The sequence below is a fragment of the Maylandia zebra genome, linkage group LG5, assembly GCF_041146795.1.
Source record: "Maylandia zebra isolate NMK-2024a linkage group LG5, Mzebra_GT3a, whole genome shotgun sequence".
In the NCBI taxonomy this organism is placed as follows: Eukaryota; Metazoa; Chordata; class Actinopteri; order Cichliformes; family Cichlidae; genus Maylandia; species Maylandia zebra.
In genome coordinates this window covers 33,114,231-33,131,850 of record NC_135171.1, presented here as the reverse complement: position 1 = coordinate 33,131,850, position 17,620 = coordinate 33,114,231, and the positions used below count along the sequence as shown (strand labels likewise).

The following is a 17,620-nucleotide window of genomic DNA, read 5'->3' as shown; positions in this document are numbered from 1 at the left end:
GTTGTTTGGTTTCGCCCAAACTTGGTTCAGATTTGAGTTCGTAGTCTCTGCTATCTGGGATCGCTCTATTGGAGGAGAAGGACTGCCTGTCCCCTCTCTGCCTTTGCTGTCAATGGCTTTCGGAACATATTTTATTTGAATGTCTGGGACTTTTAAGTAACCAATAATGGATATTCTATGGATATTATGGACCTTACCGGCCGTAATAGCTATTGAAGGTAAGCTAGTGTTTTCATCCCAACGCGTAAAGCCGCATCATCTTACCGGCTTCGAGTTTGAAACAAAGCGCGTGATTTCACGATTTAATTTTCGGACTAAATTTCCATCCTCCTGCCTTCATATGTGTAAATTTTAGTAGTATTGCATTTCTAGTACTTAATTCTAGCAAAGACAGAGTCGGTTCATGCAGAGGGATGGCCGTGGGGCTTAAAACATATGTTCCCGCATCTCGCAGGTGCGCTGCGGATGTTATCAAGCGCTAATAGCCTTAATAAAGAGAGGAAACATACAGCCTTTTGTGTTGCACAGGTAGCTCCAGCAGAATATAAAACATGAGATCCCATTCAGGTAAGGCGCATCCGTTTTGTCCGTGGAGGTGTGTCACTGTTAGTTGTCCAACAGTTGGTGACAAAAGCGTAACAAACAAAACAAACGACAAACAAGGACTTCTGCTTAAATTATTTATTTGTTTGTTTTTTAGGCTGCCGGAAAACAATTACAAACATAAGCATTGAACATCCTGTTGTCAGACTCACAAAAGGGCTCTGCCTGGTCACTATGCAGTCATTTGTACGCAAAGCCTGGCTAAGCAGGAAAGGGTAAGAGTCATCGTGGCTCAGCGCATAATGAAACAGGTTGAATGGTGAAAATAATCCCCGTAATGTGTGTTTACTGTTGTATGTGAGTGATGCTCCAAAGTAAGGTTTCCCCACATATTATGCAGCATAATATACAAGTGCTGCAGCAGAGAAAGACTGTATTAATGTTAGATTCTTTAAACTTAAATAAAAATAAGCAGACCTAAACATCAGGAAACCATGTTTCCTTTTAATTTAAGAATTCCAGTCTTGATTTAAATTGTAATTTTCAGTTGTTTTTGATTTGATGGATTCAGGTTGCTTTGTGACAGGTTAGGAGACTCAGCACTGAAGAATGGAAAGCCCAGTTATTTATTCAGTCTATTTTGAGGATGCTCTCAGAGAACAAATGCATCTTCCTCCTCTGGTCAGTTTAACTAAACCTCATAATTACAGGTGGCGAAAAGAAACTATTTGGAAAGTCAGCTGAATGTTAGAGCAGGATGAAACAACAAGAAAAAGAAAAACATGGAAAAATATTCACATCACTTGTGCATATGTAACAGGATGCCAGATATGTGCAGAAAGTTTGGAGGACGTGCCAGGTTCACTGTAGGACTGGCACAGACTTTGACAGATGTCATGCGTATTTATGCAGACTACTACTGACTGTTCCAGTTTATGGTTTCAATGTAGTTAACATATCCAAGACCAAAAAAAGAGAGATCTCAACAGCTTACATTACATTTCCTATTGGCAGGTTGAACATTTGTTAGCTTTAATTTAATTTTTATTTGATTTTTTTTTTTCTTTCAATTTAAGGTTTCATCAACCTTGTTACTTAGGTAAGTTAGAGATGCAGTGCACTCAGCATTACAAAAATACTGGAAATGATGTGCAACCCGTATTTCATACAATACATACATTGCATTTTTGTTTTTACTTATATATATTTTTTTTCTCTTATGAACAATATAAAAACGCTTAGATATGTTCACATTAAAACTGTGCAGATTAAAACTTCATGTCCCAAATTCATTTTTAATAATATATTTATAATATATATATATATATAAATTTACCAGATAGTTATTTTATGTAGACTATATTCAATAAAACAATTTACTGTAAAACTAAATACTGTATTTATGTACGTAATTTTAGGTTTGCTTTTGTTCAATGACTTATTATGAGTGCTTGATTGCTTTCATAATGCTTATTTATTGTTTGATTTTTATCTGCTCTATTCTGTCGATGAGTGAGGGGTAACACAGGATATGACAAATGCCAAAAATAACATCAAATTCACACTACAGAGTGTTCCACTTCCTCTTGTCTTCTCATTTTCTCTAAAAAACAAACATGTCCATGGATACTGTTTCTCTACTTGTAAAATTTAATGTGAAAAATATGTGAAAGTAGACAGCGTGTATTGCCTCAAAAAGCAGTTTGCACGTCCTTCAAACAGCCATTGCTGTGCAATTATGCGATTTCCCCAAGAATGATGCTGTTAATATTTCTTGATAGTACTTACGGTAAATACAACATTCATGTTGCAAGTACCGTTTGGGACTGTGGTACTTCAGTTTTGATGTGGAAACCAGCTAGTCGCATCACAAGCCGAAGCAGCCCCCCCTTCACCGCCACCCTCCATTTTATCCCTTGAATCACCCTAGCTGACTGTCCAATGAAGTTGCAAGAATGGTTTACGTAGGTAAAATAAAGAGTTGAAAAAGAGGTCACTGCAGCTCTAATCCCAAAAAAAAAAAAAAAAAAAAAAAAAAGAGCCCCATCCCAGCATGCAACAGAAGAAATCCCTCCAGTGGACCATTTTGACCGGGACACAATTTTTATTTTTTATTTTTTTTCAGTAAACGGGGAAAAACATGTCAAATGCATTTATTTCTCAATAGTCCATGTTGTTTATTTATTGTCTGCTATGTTACACTGTCCCGTGTAATATGTGTTGATCGCTAAATCACGTTGTTTTAGTTGGTTTTTTTGTTTTTTTTAAAAATAAATATTTAAAATAAAAAGAAATATATAAAATGAATTGATGAATGAAATTATAGCGTCTTCTACAGCTTCTACAGCTGAATGCGTAAACATGAAAATACTATTTGTTGTACAGAGAATCAAAGAATCAGGCAAGGGTCACGTTGGCAAGGATTAAAACTGGGGCTGAACTCCAGGCAACCAAATGTGTACCAAGTGATTATTTTGCGAAAAGTATACTGCAAACGATGTTAAAGCTATCGTATCATCTTTTTTTCCCCCTCAGCGTCTCATCTCTATTCGCTATGTACTCCCCCGGCTTCAGTTAGTATCACCATGTTAGACAACTACAAATGGCATTCATTCATCAGCTGCAATCAGCCAGTTTTCAAAGGCATTTAATTCACCGCGTGGAATGTGAAACAACTCTAAATTGTTTATTTGTGTTAATGTAAGCTGATGCCATGTCTTATTGGTTTAGTTAACAAGAACAGACGGGCTCTTTTCGGAAATTAATGGACATACTACTGCCTAGGAAATTAGCCTAGCTATGCCAAACATGTCTATGAAAACAGTGTGGATTTATCTCTTCATTAGTTTGGCCATTCATTGTCATCAGTGTTCAGTTGACAGCCACACTAACAACGATGGCGCTCATCTAATTCTGCTGAGTGGAAATTCTCATATTCATACTGAGCCATAAAATTCGAGTCGCCTGTTTTGTTTGTAGGAGATGAAATTTACAAGACAGATAATTTGGCTTTTCCGTTTGGCCCTTTCTGTTGTGGTATTACAGTTTGTGCAGTGCAGCTAGGAGGATTGGTGTTGCTGTGATGCAATAACAACCCCATCTAGACATGTATGCGTGGTGTTCGTGAAGTTAGTTGGAGAATAGATCACACTGATATAACTTTTTTCCTCCTGTTTTTCTTTGAAATATATAAAGGGACAGAAACCACAGTAGAGGATGCTGACGTGGGGCAGAATGACATCACAGCATGGAGTCTTCAAAGAATGTCTTACAGATTTGATTGCATTTCAATATGCACTGGATTCCTTCAGTGCTCTATTGAACACTGGAAGACTCAGTTGAATGTTGGCAAATAGTGGCAAAGTTGATGTTTGAAATGGTTTCCCTTTTTAAATAATTATGCAAGAATGTACTTTTCTGTGTATTACATTTGGATTTTCTATCAGTACCATTTTTCTTCCACAAAATAGGATGACCTGACTCTTCGGGACAGAGTATGACTCTTAATGTTTAGAAAATCCTGCCAAGTTTGCTTAAAAAATGCTTTCATATGTAAATTAAGTGGCTGTTTCTGACCGGAATTATTTTGTAAGGAATCGATGTGTGAGTGTAACATGGAAGCATTATGTCTTGTGGAAGAGTAACAAAAGACTGACGGAGGCGGGTTCTGAAATGGGATTAGATAAAGGTAAAATGAGCGACCGTATACAATCCAGTGTTTTCTCAGTCCACCCAGTGAGCAGATGCAGGGAGCTGGCCTGCACGCCAACCGGCACAGTAGGCTTTCACAAAGAATCTGTCTCTATTCAAGCCTTAATCCATGCTGCCGAGGGCCCAGGCATTGTCACTTTGCATGCAAAATTTCAATTAGTGCTGGTACCAGTTGTTTCACTTGAAGCAGGGTGTCACATTTCAGAGACATCTATGGCTACCTTTAGGGTGAGATTATGGAAGTATTATTACTGATTTGCTTGAGAAATTTTTGTAGTCCTTGCAAAAGGTTACAGTCACTGCAGTGAGCTGCTGTATGTATCAAACCTAGACTTTGGTCACATTTCTGCAAGAGTGAATATACGGAAATCAGTACAGAAACATCTAAAAGTTAAGCAGAAAACCTCCAAACAAGGTTTTTTTTGTTTTGTAAGCTTTTGTTCCAGTTGGCTTTGCAAGCAAAATAGTTGTATGTTGTTCCTGGCTTTAGCTTGTTTTAACCAGTTTAACTTCGAATTCAGTTCAGTGCATGATGGGCTGTTTGAAAGTGTTTCCATGCTTTTGGCTGTTCAGCTCTACTTCTGTGGTTTACTATCTGAAGCCAACTCTTCATTCCTTCTAGTCAATACACATTTTGTCCTCTAGAGGTGATGGTAAACTGACATTTTAGTATTTCATGTGTAAACTGACATGAATTAAAATTAATGGTGCATCCATGATACCACATGCGTGGACTTGGAAAGACTTTTCAAATCTGGGGTACTTTCAGTTCTTGACAACAATACACTTCACTGAAACAGGAAGGTGTAAAGAACGACATGTTTGCCAAACATCTTATTTGTTTACTTTATATGCTCAGAGTATTTTATATCTTATTCTCTATTGCAAAGCACTTTGTGAATTTTGTTCTTGAGAAGTGGTATACAAATAAACTGTACTTAATTTCTGACTTGCTTATACATGATGTATGTGAACAAAAATAATGCTAACTCCTCCTCAAAAAATGTATTTGACAAGCACTATACGTATTATATATATATATATATATATATATATATATATATATATATATATATATATATATATATATATATATATATATATATATATATATATATATATATATATATGAGAGAGATATATAGAGATATCAGCTGCTTATACAATGAGTCTCTTATCCTGTGGACAAGGTCCAATTCCCCTGTTATGGACTGTAGCTAGCACTGGTAGCGTTTGTTCTGCTCTTCAGGCTCGGTGAACTCGGCAAAGCAGCACATAAAGCAGTTCTACACCGTTGCCAACTGCAGTCCAAGATGGTGAAGTACCTCTGACTGCATGACAAGATCCTGTCTGGGGATACTGAGGACTGTGGGAAGGAGTGGATCTAGCTTTCAAAATAAAAAAAAAAAAGGGTATTGTCGTTGTACTCTTTGACAGATTTAAAAAAAAAACAACAAAAAAAAAAAAAAAACTAGGTAGCATCCCTGAAAAATCTATGTGTGGGGAAATGCACATGAAAGCACTGCAGAGTTAATAGTGGAAGTCTTCTTCCTTTAACATACTGGGTAGTACTACATTATACATTAAAAACACAATATGACCTACTTAAGAAAACCCTCACTAGCCGAGCACAAAAGTGTTCTGAGTCTCGCTGCACAAATTCCACATACTGCACCGAGTGACTTTACTTACCGCAGAGGTGTAAATGGTATGCTTGAGGTACTCCTTAGGTAAGTCAATAATTTTTATGAACCTGCTGTTTAACAGGCTCTGTATCCAAAACTATCAGGTCCGTTACACTTTTCATATATTTTGAAAAGGAACAGATATCACTTTGTTCTAAATCAGGTCAGACTAGTTTGAGAAGAACAGATATTACTGCTTTTCGATGGTATCTGATAATGGAAATATTTTCAGAGTCAACAGGTGTTTCTAGTTTTTCAGTGTGCTACCCAGCGCGGCCAGTGCTCAACAACTGGAGGGAATTCATTTAAAACTGAATATTTCGCACGCATTTCTCTTTAGCCGTTAGACAATCACAGGAAAAATGAAAAGGTACCAACAAATTCCACATCACTGAGTTCATATTTACAGACACTTTTATGATTTAAAATGCCCATAACTCTTAGATTAACAATTATTTATTTGCTGTGAGGAAGTTCATCTGTTTGTGCATACATTGTGGTGTTATACATTTATTATTAGATAGAATTTTTATTGCGAACATGCAAATATAACTGAAATAACAAGAGAAAAAACAAAACTTAAAAATCATCAAGTTTTCATGTATATGTCTATGTCTACAGAATATGTGTGTGCTTGAAAATATATTATAAATAAATGCTGGACCTTGAACTAGAAATTTGGATTGATCTGGTTTAATATCTTGCTGTAATCAGTAGAAGAACATTTGAGTACTTGACGCATTTAGGTTGCAGTAAGCATTATCAAATGATCCTTAACATTAATAGAACATAAATGCATGAAATACGGACAGCAAGTGTCTGTGTGTGTGCATATCGTACATCTGTCATGTATATTCCCTAATCAAGTTTGCAGACACATGCCATAAATTAATTTAGCAACTCTAACTCTTTATTAAATGAGTCATTTGTGGGCATGCTTCAGACCGTGCGACAAAGACTCCATATAGTATTTTATTGCTTAACTGGAAGAGACTTTTTTTGGATAGTTGTGGAAGAAACTTGCTTTACCTCTCTGTAACCTTTCTGATATTTCACACAGGAATCTAGATCAAGGATGTTCTTATAGGCTGCTATCTTAATTAGCACATGTTAATTGGCAATGCGCAGTCTCTTGGTAAGTCATATTTATTAGGGAGCGCCTGATTCATCCCAACCCTTTGGGAATGGAAATCATTAGGGGACAGTGAAATGTGTTTCCAGACATTATTCATAATATGAACCGTGTAAGCACTCACAATCAAAATGGCTCTGCAACATGTAGACCTAATTTTCATTTTTTTACACAAGTCTCAGCTATTATGTGGAATCAGTGAATTTTGTGTCTTTGTCACTCTATAATTCCTCATTTTATCCAAGCAGTGAAATCGCCGTTTATAACAGAATTTTCTTCAAAGCAAGAATAGAATTAATCAATGCAACCTCTGTTTATGTCACATCCCTAACGCGAACATGGAGTCATGCACGTTAACAATTCGGCACTTAAATTTTTTTTCACCCCAGCAAAGCCAACTACTGAGCTAGGATGAGAGTAGAAAGACAGAAGAAAGCAAAGGCGGAGGGAGAGTACCCTGAGAGAGGTCAGACCTCGTTTCAGAGACCCCCATCCACACACACCCCAGGTACTGTGACACTGCTTTTATGAGTGTGGCTGGAGAACACAAACCCACCGGATTAGTGTCTGTCTCTCAATGTCCCTGGGAGCAGAGCCCATTGGCCGAGACAAAGCGGGGCTGATTGCGTTGTCATCTGCATCACAAAGGGAAGCCTTTTTCACCTGAACCACTGCCTGTGTGCCATGCTATGCATCACTTCTATCGCGAATCTGGGCCCACGTGACATCTGCCTTTTTTTTTTCTATCTCTGCCTCCCCCTCCATTCTATCCTTTCTCTCTGCCCCACACCGTCTGTCCACCACAGTCCATATCAACAACAAGACCCCCTCCCCCATCTCTTCCCAGTAGAAGCCAGCGTTTTAGTCTGTACCAACCCTGCCGTTTTCTGGTTTTGCCGGTAGTTATGTGCTTAATGCAGTATGCAACAGCTCCTCTCGCTACAAAGACCCACTAACACATTTGTTGTCTATCTCCCACTGGGTCTGGCTGGCTAGCTGGATCTTAGATTGGTCAGCATGCATATATATGAAACCAAATCCCAGCTTCATAATATCAGACCTTAATGGGTCTAGCAGTCTCATTCAGACAGACACCCCAGCTGAGGTGCAGATGTGTTTTATCTGATTAGTGTGCTGGGAAAACAGGCTCTGTTCTTCTGTAACTGATGACCTGCCTTGCGTCGCTGACCTAACCGGCTCCAACAGCCACAACAGAAACAGATCAAGCTTCTGTTTTCAGTTCAACTTCTTAAGCCTGTGTACATAATAAGTACATGCCTAAGCCTTATTTTGACTTTTTTCAAAACAAGTATTTACATGTTTCATCACTATCAAATTACTTTTCAAAGTTACCATCTTCCTTTCATATTTTATGACCTGAATTGGCACTTTTTCTCCTGCAATAAACATATTTGGAAGTGATATAAATAGAACAGAAATATCCCGAGCACAGGATTATGAGATAAATGCTTTTTAAAAACAAAAAAAACAAAAAACCTTTCTATTTAAGATGCTTTATGAATAAATTCAATAGTTTAAACTGGGTGTAACATCTGAAAAACAGATGGAGGAAAGGGAACCAAAATGACTTTTTGTGTCCTCAAGTGTGATAGTTGGTTTTCTTTTCACAAGTAATTGCATTAGCTCAGAGAATAGGGAATTAACACAAGGCAATTAACTGATTTGGCCTTTGGCTGTGACTTGTCTGGTTTTAGAGAGCTGGAGTATTTTCATAGATTAATTTGGAAATTGCATTCAGTCAATTGCAGAAACCCTGGAACTGGATATAATTAATCAAAATAAATACATTTAACACTGACGAGTGGAGACAGACAGTATCCATTCTGGTAACATTTGGTTACCTTTGATAAAACTGAAGAAAATGAGCTTTCTGGGGGGGTGACCCATATGGAAAAGATATATATAAATCTTATAAAGTTTGTATCTGTCTTGTGTGAAACTTGTATGAAAAGCATATAAGTGTGAAAACAGATATAAGATCCCTTGAAAAATTATATAATGAAACTTGTATGTTTTGGATACTTACTAAAACAATGCATGAAAGTAATGCGAAAGTGGCCACTTTCATGAGTAAATCATGTAAGCCTTATATGATTTACTCATGAAAGTGGCCACTTTCATGAGTAAATCATGTAAGCCTTATATGATTTACTCATGAAAGTGGCCACTTTCATGAGTAATCACATATAAGTTTTTACTATTTCTTTTCCATATGGGGAGGGCTGTCAAAGGCACACATTATGACGACGGCACGGTAAATGCACTTCTTCGTGCTTAACTGCCTGTAGTCTAATTACAGAACTATGGTATGCCTGAATGGCTGTTTGTTAACAGTAAATTTATAATTATGATTTTAACTTTTAGCTGGAGACTATGATTATTTTGCAGTGGTACTATTGATGTTCACATACACCATATTTAATACAGTTAACCCTGTGACACTTAACATTACATGCTTATCTGAGTGGTGGGTAGTAAAAGAGGTCTGTTCACTTATCTGTGCAATTAAATCTTTCAACTCTCATAAGCACTAAATTCTGCAATTTTTGACTTAATGAAAATTGAATACTTTGAGAGCTGATATGGGCAGTTTTCATTTTATCAGGGTACACCTGCCTAGCAACAACTGTGTTTTGACAGATCCTACCAATCATTTAGTTTATACTGTTTGGGCTCTTTGTAAAATTCAACAAATTTTTGTCTTTTTCAAAACTGTAATTTAGCTTCATTTTTATTAATGAGATTTATGTTTCTAGCCCATTCTCAGCGGATCAAGAGGTCAAGATAATAAAAACACGAATTAATTTGCAGCAGATATCTAGCAACTGATTGGCAGAATATGTTTCTTTAAAAAAAAATGTATTTCTATTATTCATTCTTTGAGCATCAGTGGTGAGTTTGTTGTCTGGAGTTAGCTGAAGGGCACAAATGATTTATGTGATATTATTGATGGTGATGTGTGTCTCCCTAGTGAAACAGAGCTCAACCCAGTTACAGCCATACAATAGATTTCAGGTTACTGTGGAGTGACACGTGGCCCACACAGTGAACATGGTTTTGCTGTTAGGCCTTTTCTTCAAACAATAGTGTAATTGGGACAGACGAAAGCTAGACTTTTTCCACTTGCTGGGGTTTTTTTTGTGTTTGTTTTGTTTTTGTTTTTTTTGTTGTTGTTTTTTGTTTTGCCTTGACCTCATGCCATCAGTCCAAAACCAACTACTTCTCCAAAATCAATAACCCAGACTCAGCAAAGATTAAACTCCTATGATTTTGTTTATGGAGTCTTATCAATTGACACTTCATTATAGTCAATTCATATTCAGCAAAGCCCATGATAAACGTTCCATTCGAGCAGAGAAGGCTTACCTGAATTTACATAATCACTTGTCTGAAATGGATCTAGTGGAGGGGAGCAATCAGCAGCATCTGCCTCACTCACACTTGTAAGAGCTCCTGTTATTGCAATACCATCTTCCCCCCTCTTCTTCCAGCTAACAATTCATTCTTATTATATGCTAATTTCAAACCTGTTAAAGATTTCCAGTAGGAAATACTATCTGCAAACCATATGGCCACAGTTCTGAAGAGCTGCCAAAGAAAGACCGATACATGTCTTTTGGGGTCAATAAAACCATGTCTGGATTCTCAATACAGCCATGAGGTAACGTGGCCTACCAAACGGGAGCCAGGTATACAAGGAGATGGTGAAATGATGACTGTTTTCCATGCCTTTCAGTGGCAGGAGCCCTTTGGGTACAAATCACAATGGATCATTTGGGAGGGCAGCTGGAATATCCATAGAGGATCTCAGGAGACCTACTGTGCCTGTGAAATCAATACAGAGGTCCAGCTGAGACCATTAAATGAAATTAATGTCACACGATAGGGTTAAATACATAGAATATTATTATTCATAGAGTCCAAATAGGTTTTTCATCTGCAAATAGTACAAGAAGGCACAGGCATCAATAAGGACACCTCATATATGCATTGCACAGTCCACCTTTTTCCACCTGTTTTCTAAGATACATAGAGATGCAGTGTGGTCACGTTACATAAATGTAGTATTTATTTTATGTAAAGTTGACTTTTATGTAGTTTCTCTAAAGATGAAATATAGCAGCAGATAACAGTTGTCAGCACTCAGGTAGCACTAGGGCTGCTCAATTAATCGAATTTTAATCACGATTCCGATTCTGGGCTTTCAACAATCATTAAAAATGACTGAGCCGATTATTAGCCCCTCCATCGTGCTTTACTCTCGCGCTGCTCCATGTGGCAAATCGAGCCCACCTCTTTGCATTTCGAACACACATCACAACAATTAAGAGGACCCGAGGGAAGCTCGGAAAGCTAAGCAGAAGTTATTTAGAGAGGAGAGTGACTGCCGTTGGTTGAAAAGAGAGGTAAAAAAAAACTTCAATGGTGTGTAAACATTATGGGTTCGCGGAGTCAGACGTGGATCAAGTAGACCTAGTGTATAAACTTTGCTACAGTGTCATAGCTGCACCACAGAGCAACACTGCAAAGTTCACTAAACATAGATGTTTACATTTTTCATTTATTTTTTATATTGCAAACATTTGCACTGTTATCAGTATTTGCACACTATTTTATATTATTTTTTAAAGTCATTATCCAATACATTGTTATTGTTAACCCTTTACATCCCTGTAGAACCGGAACCGCGTAAGCTAGCGCAATAATTTGTTTTGCATATGAAACCGGAGGACTTGTCTTATGCCATCAGCTTGTCCTCGGTCACGGTTTCCTTCCACATAAAGCTTTGCAAAAACGGCATAAAAAGTGCTTGCAGGAACAAAAACATAATATTCCAGAAACGCGCTTTGCCGATCCGATCAGCTGTTCGTAACACTTCCCACATTGAAACAGACGTCAATTCGAACTATCGCATGTCCGCCATTTCCTGTCCGAAACCGGAAGTGACGTCATTTTCGTGGAAAATGTAGTTTTTTACTTGTAGGCCTTAAAAGCCTATACTGGTGTTTTTATAAGTCATGTTTGACTCTATACTTTTCTGAATAGTTTCTGGGATGCTTAGAACTCGAATTGCACTGCTGGAAATATTTTATTTTGATGCACATGCTGTTTTCTTTGCAAATTTGCATCATAGGATTGTTTTTTGTTTTTCCTGCAGTATATAAAAATTGCTGTATCTCCAAAATAAAACTATGAAGACACTCAAAATAAATTTCCTGTGGTGGGAAACTATTTTTTGCAACTTTTTTGTATTTAAAGTTTTGAGGGATAAGCCTCTTAAATTTCCCCAAGTAGAAATATATGTAAAAACAAAAACGATTTTCAATTTTTTTGTAGTTTATTGCACTTTTTTGCAATTAATGTAATTACTATGGACTTAATGCAGACATATTATTAAAACATGGGCTATAACAGTTGTATTGATGTATATCAACTTGAAATGCTCCCAGAAATGGCACTACAGCATGTAAAAAAAAAAAATATATATAAGCTCTGGCGGACTTAGTTCTATGGTAGGTCTTAAAGGGTTAAATAAATATCGTCAAATAATCGAGATCTCAATTTCAGTGAAAATAATCGTGATTATCATTTTTGCCATAATCGAGCAGCCCTAGGTAGCACTGTCGTATAAACTCAAACCACCATCAGCTATGGGTTTGTCATTTTCTGTCTCTCCTTTAGGACACATCTCCTAATCTGGAATAAAACAGTTTCAAATATATGATGTAATTTCCCTGATTAAAATACTCTTGAAATATAAAACTGACCTTATTAATGTTTGTGATTAATCCATCAATTGCTGTTTAATAACACATACAGATGTAAATAAATATGGGTATTAAATACTTGTACTGAGAGGTTCTAATGTAGAGTGAATAGTTAGCAGTAAAGCTCCTAGCATGGTCTAAGTGTTTTTCCACTGCACTGCACAATAATGTATGTTGTTTACCTGGACCCCTGATGAAGCTGTATTGGTATGCACAGTGCATTTCTAATAACTAAACAACAGGAGCAACTCTGGCTCAGCAATGGAAGATATGTAATAGGAGGCAAAAGGAACTGTTTAGTTTGCATCACAACAGAGGCTGATTTCAGAAAGTAAAAATATGTGGGAGTTAAGATTCAGGTAGATGCTCCAGCAGAACACAAAGAGACTTATACTAACAGTCTCTCTGTCTCTAGCACACTTGAGTTGAGATGCCGGTGTCAGGCTTAAGAGGAGACCATTACAGTTGGTTGTGGTCAGACGTGATACTAAGCAGGACTCTGCAGTGTGGTTCAGCATGGGTAACACCGGCTGTGCGCCTGTACTAGAAATGTATGTTATCATGGATTGAGTTGGCAGGGAATGCTGAGAAAGCAACTTAGACTAATAGGAAACCCTCTTAAGTATTTATTCTTTCTTTTGCTATTGTTTGCCTAAGCCATTACCTTACTAATAATTTGTGTTGGAACTAATTCTGTTTTTCAGTTCATCTGTATGATGAGCAGTACCATCTGTGTTTAACCCATGTCTGCTTTTTGAAGCAGTCATTTCGTAGAATAAAACGGGCATTTAAAAGAACAAAGTATTTAAAATTTCTTTATATCTTTAGATATACTAAACATGTGAATCATTTCCTGCATGGTTTCATTATCAGTTGATTTAGTCATCAATCTGGGTGAAACCATGCAATAAATGATTCCTAAAGGACATAAAGTAACAGTTACATTTGTGGCATGGGTGGCTCAGCAGGGAAGGAACCCCCGAATTGGCTACAGTTACTCCCATGCTGTGCGTATGGTAACACCTCAGACTGATTACACCTCTTCTGAGCACTTTCCGAGCTGCTCTCCTTTACAAATGGTTTGACACTTTGTAGTGGTCAGGCAGGCACCATGTATGCATGTAGTGTCTGTGTAAGTTGACTGAGCTGCTGTAAGGAACCCTGCCTGTTTGAGGTACTGAAAAGGCATGTTTGGGATTAGTGGTCTGTCCTCATCTGTGTGACACTTGAGGGGTGTGAGTCTGGGGGTTGCACTGCTCGCTGAGAATGCCTCGGTGTTGAGTGACTGACTAAATTGAGTTGGACCTCACTACTTTCACTCTACAGAGAGGTAGCCTCTTACAGTCGCATATTCACAATCTCATAAACACATTTACGCACATTGCCAGCAAGCACAAACACATAAATTTTATTCCAAATTGGTGACAGGAGCCATTTTTGCTGCCAATTAAGAGCAATACAAGAAAAACAATCATTTAAATCCTTGCTCCAGATTTCCCGTGGGCAGGTTAAATTCAACAGTTTTTAACATGAAGAGAACAGTGGTTGTTGTTTTGAGTTTGCCTCATTTTTTGCCTCATTTAGCAAAATGTAAAGGCTTTAGGTCGTTTTACTGTGTGATTTAACTTTTTTGTGCCTGCCATAAGAACCTGTAAAACAGCATATTATGCAAAAACAGGTTTTCCTTTGATCTCGGTGCCTACAGTAATATGTCCCATTTTTGAGAAACAGAAATTGAGACCCGTAATAGTGTTTAGTGGTTTTCTTCTGCACAGACAGATTTTTGGCTTGAGCAGTACTAATCTCTATTTCACAGATACTAGCATGCTCATTTTCTCTCTCTCTCCTTTCTCTTTCTTGCTTTCTCTCTTACACACACACACACACACAGACACACACACGCGTGCGCGCACACAAACAAACAAACAAATGTATGAACATTTTTTTCTCTGAATTATTTCAAACTCAACACCTGCAGGGTTGGCCTGTGAGGCTTTTTTTTTTTTTTCTTTGACATTAACATGAATATCAGAGGCCTGAAGCTGGATTACTCAGGAGGAGGTGTGAACACAAGGTTTTGGGGTAAATATACTAGCCCTTCAGCTAGTGTTTTGTCATGTCCTTTTACTCTTGCATGTCCTATCACAGTGTAGCATATGCTGTCTCTGGAAGAAAAAGTAATCACCTTTTGCTGTTTACATTTGCTGTTGATTCCAGCTCATGTTAAAGCCTGAAGGATGTGTCTTGAAGAACCTTAAGTTTCCTTGTGCTTAGTGCAGACTGCAAGTGGCAGCTTCTTGATGATCTTGTTTTAACTCAAGGTTAAAATTTCTGTTAATAACATAAGTCCTGTGCTGAAAATGGCACTCGAGCTAAGCTGGGAGTTTTGCAATATCCATGATATTAAATCGCAGCACAGATGACAAAGCATCTAGCAACAAAATCATAAAGTTGGAAATGTCACCGTGGGACCTAGCAACCAAAACTCAAAGAATAGGAGTTATTATTAGATTATATTTCTTTTGTCATCATGAGAAATGCAACATGACAAACCCAATCCATTTTTTTAAAAGGAGTATTAAGAGGATCACAAACTTCAATAAACTTTGCTGTTTTGAAAAGGCAGTGTCCCTGAACTTCATCCACCATTCAAATGTGTAGCATCAAGTAAGCTTAATGAAACATGGATTTAAAGTTACATGATACTAAGTGCTGAGAAAAATCTATTGCCTTAGGAGATTAAATGTTTTCACCACTGAGTATCTGCAAACACTACAGCACATATGACTTATTGTTGTAGATGCAAACTCATTAATCGTGCACTTTTTGTCTTTCATTCATTCTCTAACAAAAAGTAACCTTTGTATGTTTAAGTCAAGCCATACATTTAAAAAATTGGTCACTTTTCAAAGGAAAGCGGTCATTGTGAAGGTTTTAAGCTTTTCATTGTGGGAAGGCTATGGGACAAAGAAAACAGAGCACATAATCCTCCAGCTGACACAAGTGTGCTGAACTCCTTACACTTCTTATACACTCAGGTAGGTGGAGGGCACTTAATGGCTTGCGCTCACAGCTTTTATTTCAGAAAACATTTGCTGCCATCTTCATTTCCTTTGTCCTGCGCCCAGCCTGTTCCGTTAAAAAAAAAAAACAAAAAACAAAAAAACGGCTTGTCTTGCTATTCTTTTTGTGACCAGCTTCCACCTGTCACCCCAATGCTAATGTGAAACATTAATAGCCTGGGAGCCCAAACAGAAACGCACCACTTCGTAGAAATACATTACCTGTCATCCTGTCTCTGGATTAGGACCTCACCAGTGTCAAGTGATTTAAGGGCCTTTTTTAAGGTTGTCAGGAGGGACATAATTGTGCCTGCGGCTATAAAGAAACATATGTGCCTCCTTTTTTTTTCTCTTTTTTTTTAAAGGCGTCAGACAAGCGGCACCAGATGTGTGTGTTGAATAGTGTTGTTTTCTTTTTTTTCTCACTTGAGCGTGTGTCTGTCTGCTGTGTACAGCTGCGATGCGGAAGAGCTAAGTCAGTTTCACAGGGAGTGAGGAGGAGGTGAGAACCAGCAGGTCTAATTGAAGCAGTTAATGGGCTGTCTGAAACCATCATTCTACCTGACACTGCACGTGGAGAAGCTCTTCATCACTGAATTGAATCTGATGAAAAAGCTCTTATACGAAAATAAGCTATTGGGGCGGACAGGGGATTTTTAACGATGTAATGATATTTGCTTTATGGATATTGTCAAACTTGAGTCTTTTGCAGCAGATGTGCAATATTTAGAGATTTGTTCTTTCTTCACCCTTTGAAACATCCACTGCTGAAAACTTTTTCTTTTTATCTCCATTCACACAACTTTCCATCGAAACAAAATGTCTACTTTAATTACCTGTTTTATCTTTAAAATTAAGTGTTCTTCTAAACAAAATCTGCTTGGACATGATTTAATTAGCCTTGTTTCTGTTATCTAGTGGTATATTCCTGGCAAACAAAAACTGGCTGCTTTTTTTTTTTTTTTCGCATTGGATTTTTTTTTTCAAAAGAAATAGACTAGCTTTGGACACCAGATGAAAGATGTAAATTTTCCTGTCACACTGGAACACACGTTTATGCGTTTTCACTGAAAACTGCTAAATATGGGGATAACTAACTTATATTTTTGCTGTTTTCCCATCCTTAGTTGGTCCCAGACATTTTCTAACCACATCCCGCCAAAGCCCCATTCCTCTCTGGCTGCATGGCTTTAGTCCCAGGACAGTCCTTCTTCCCAGCTCTATCGCTGTTCCTCCCACTGTAGCCACAGCCCAGATCCCTGCTAAATTCTAAATTCCCCCCAAAAAACAAAAACAAAAAACATACTTGATGGGAAGAAGACTTTATACACTGTGCACACACTGAAACATTGCAGGACAAGATATTTCAGTAGAAAACTGTGGTGATGGTGTTGAGCAACTCCTACACGAGTGCAGGGGGTGCTATGACTTTCTAAGGGCCATCTCAGTTGAAATGTGATAGAAAGCACTCTTTGTTCATTTAACCCAAATGGTTTGTCTAGCCATGTTGTTGCCACTGACTTTTTTCTATGTGTAGGAGTGCAAGTGTAGGAGTGGATGGGGAGCCTTGAACAGGTGGGTTTGTAGGTTGGTTATATTTAACATCCCTGACAAAGTGAATTGCTCCTTTGGGATGTACGCTGGAGGAGGTGCAAGGTTGTGTCAGAGGCAAAGTGTGGTTGGGTTTAGTGAACAGAC

General features: G+C 37.8%; 1 protein-coding gene across 4 annotated transcripts in view; it reads left to right on the top strand.

The window, feature by feature from the left end:
* The first annotated feature begins 52 nt into the window (after window positions 1-52).
* The window catches only part of ephb2b (eph receptor B2b), a 125,396-nt gene continuing 107,828 nt past the window's right edge, over window positions 53-17,620 (top strand). For all 4 annotated transcript variants that reach the window (XM_012918198.4, XM_004547451.4, XM_004547452.4 and 1 more), the window contains exon 1: window positions 53-218. In XM_012918198.4, coding sequence (XP_012773652.2) covers window positions 167-218 — 52 coding nt within the window. In that variant the 5' untranslated portion in view covers window positions 53-166. The remainder of the gene's footprint in view (window positions 219-17,620) is intronic.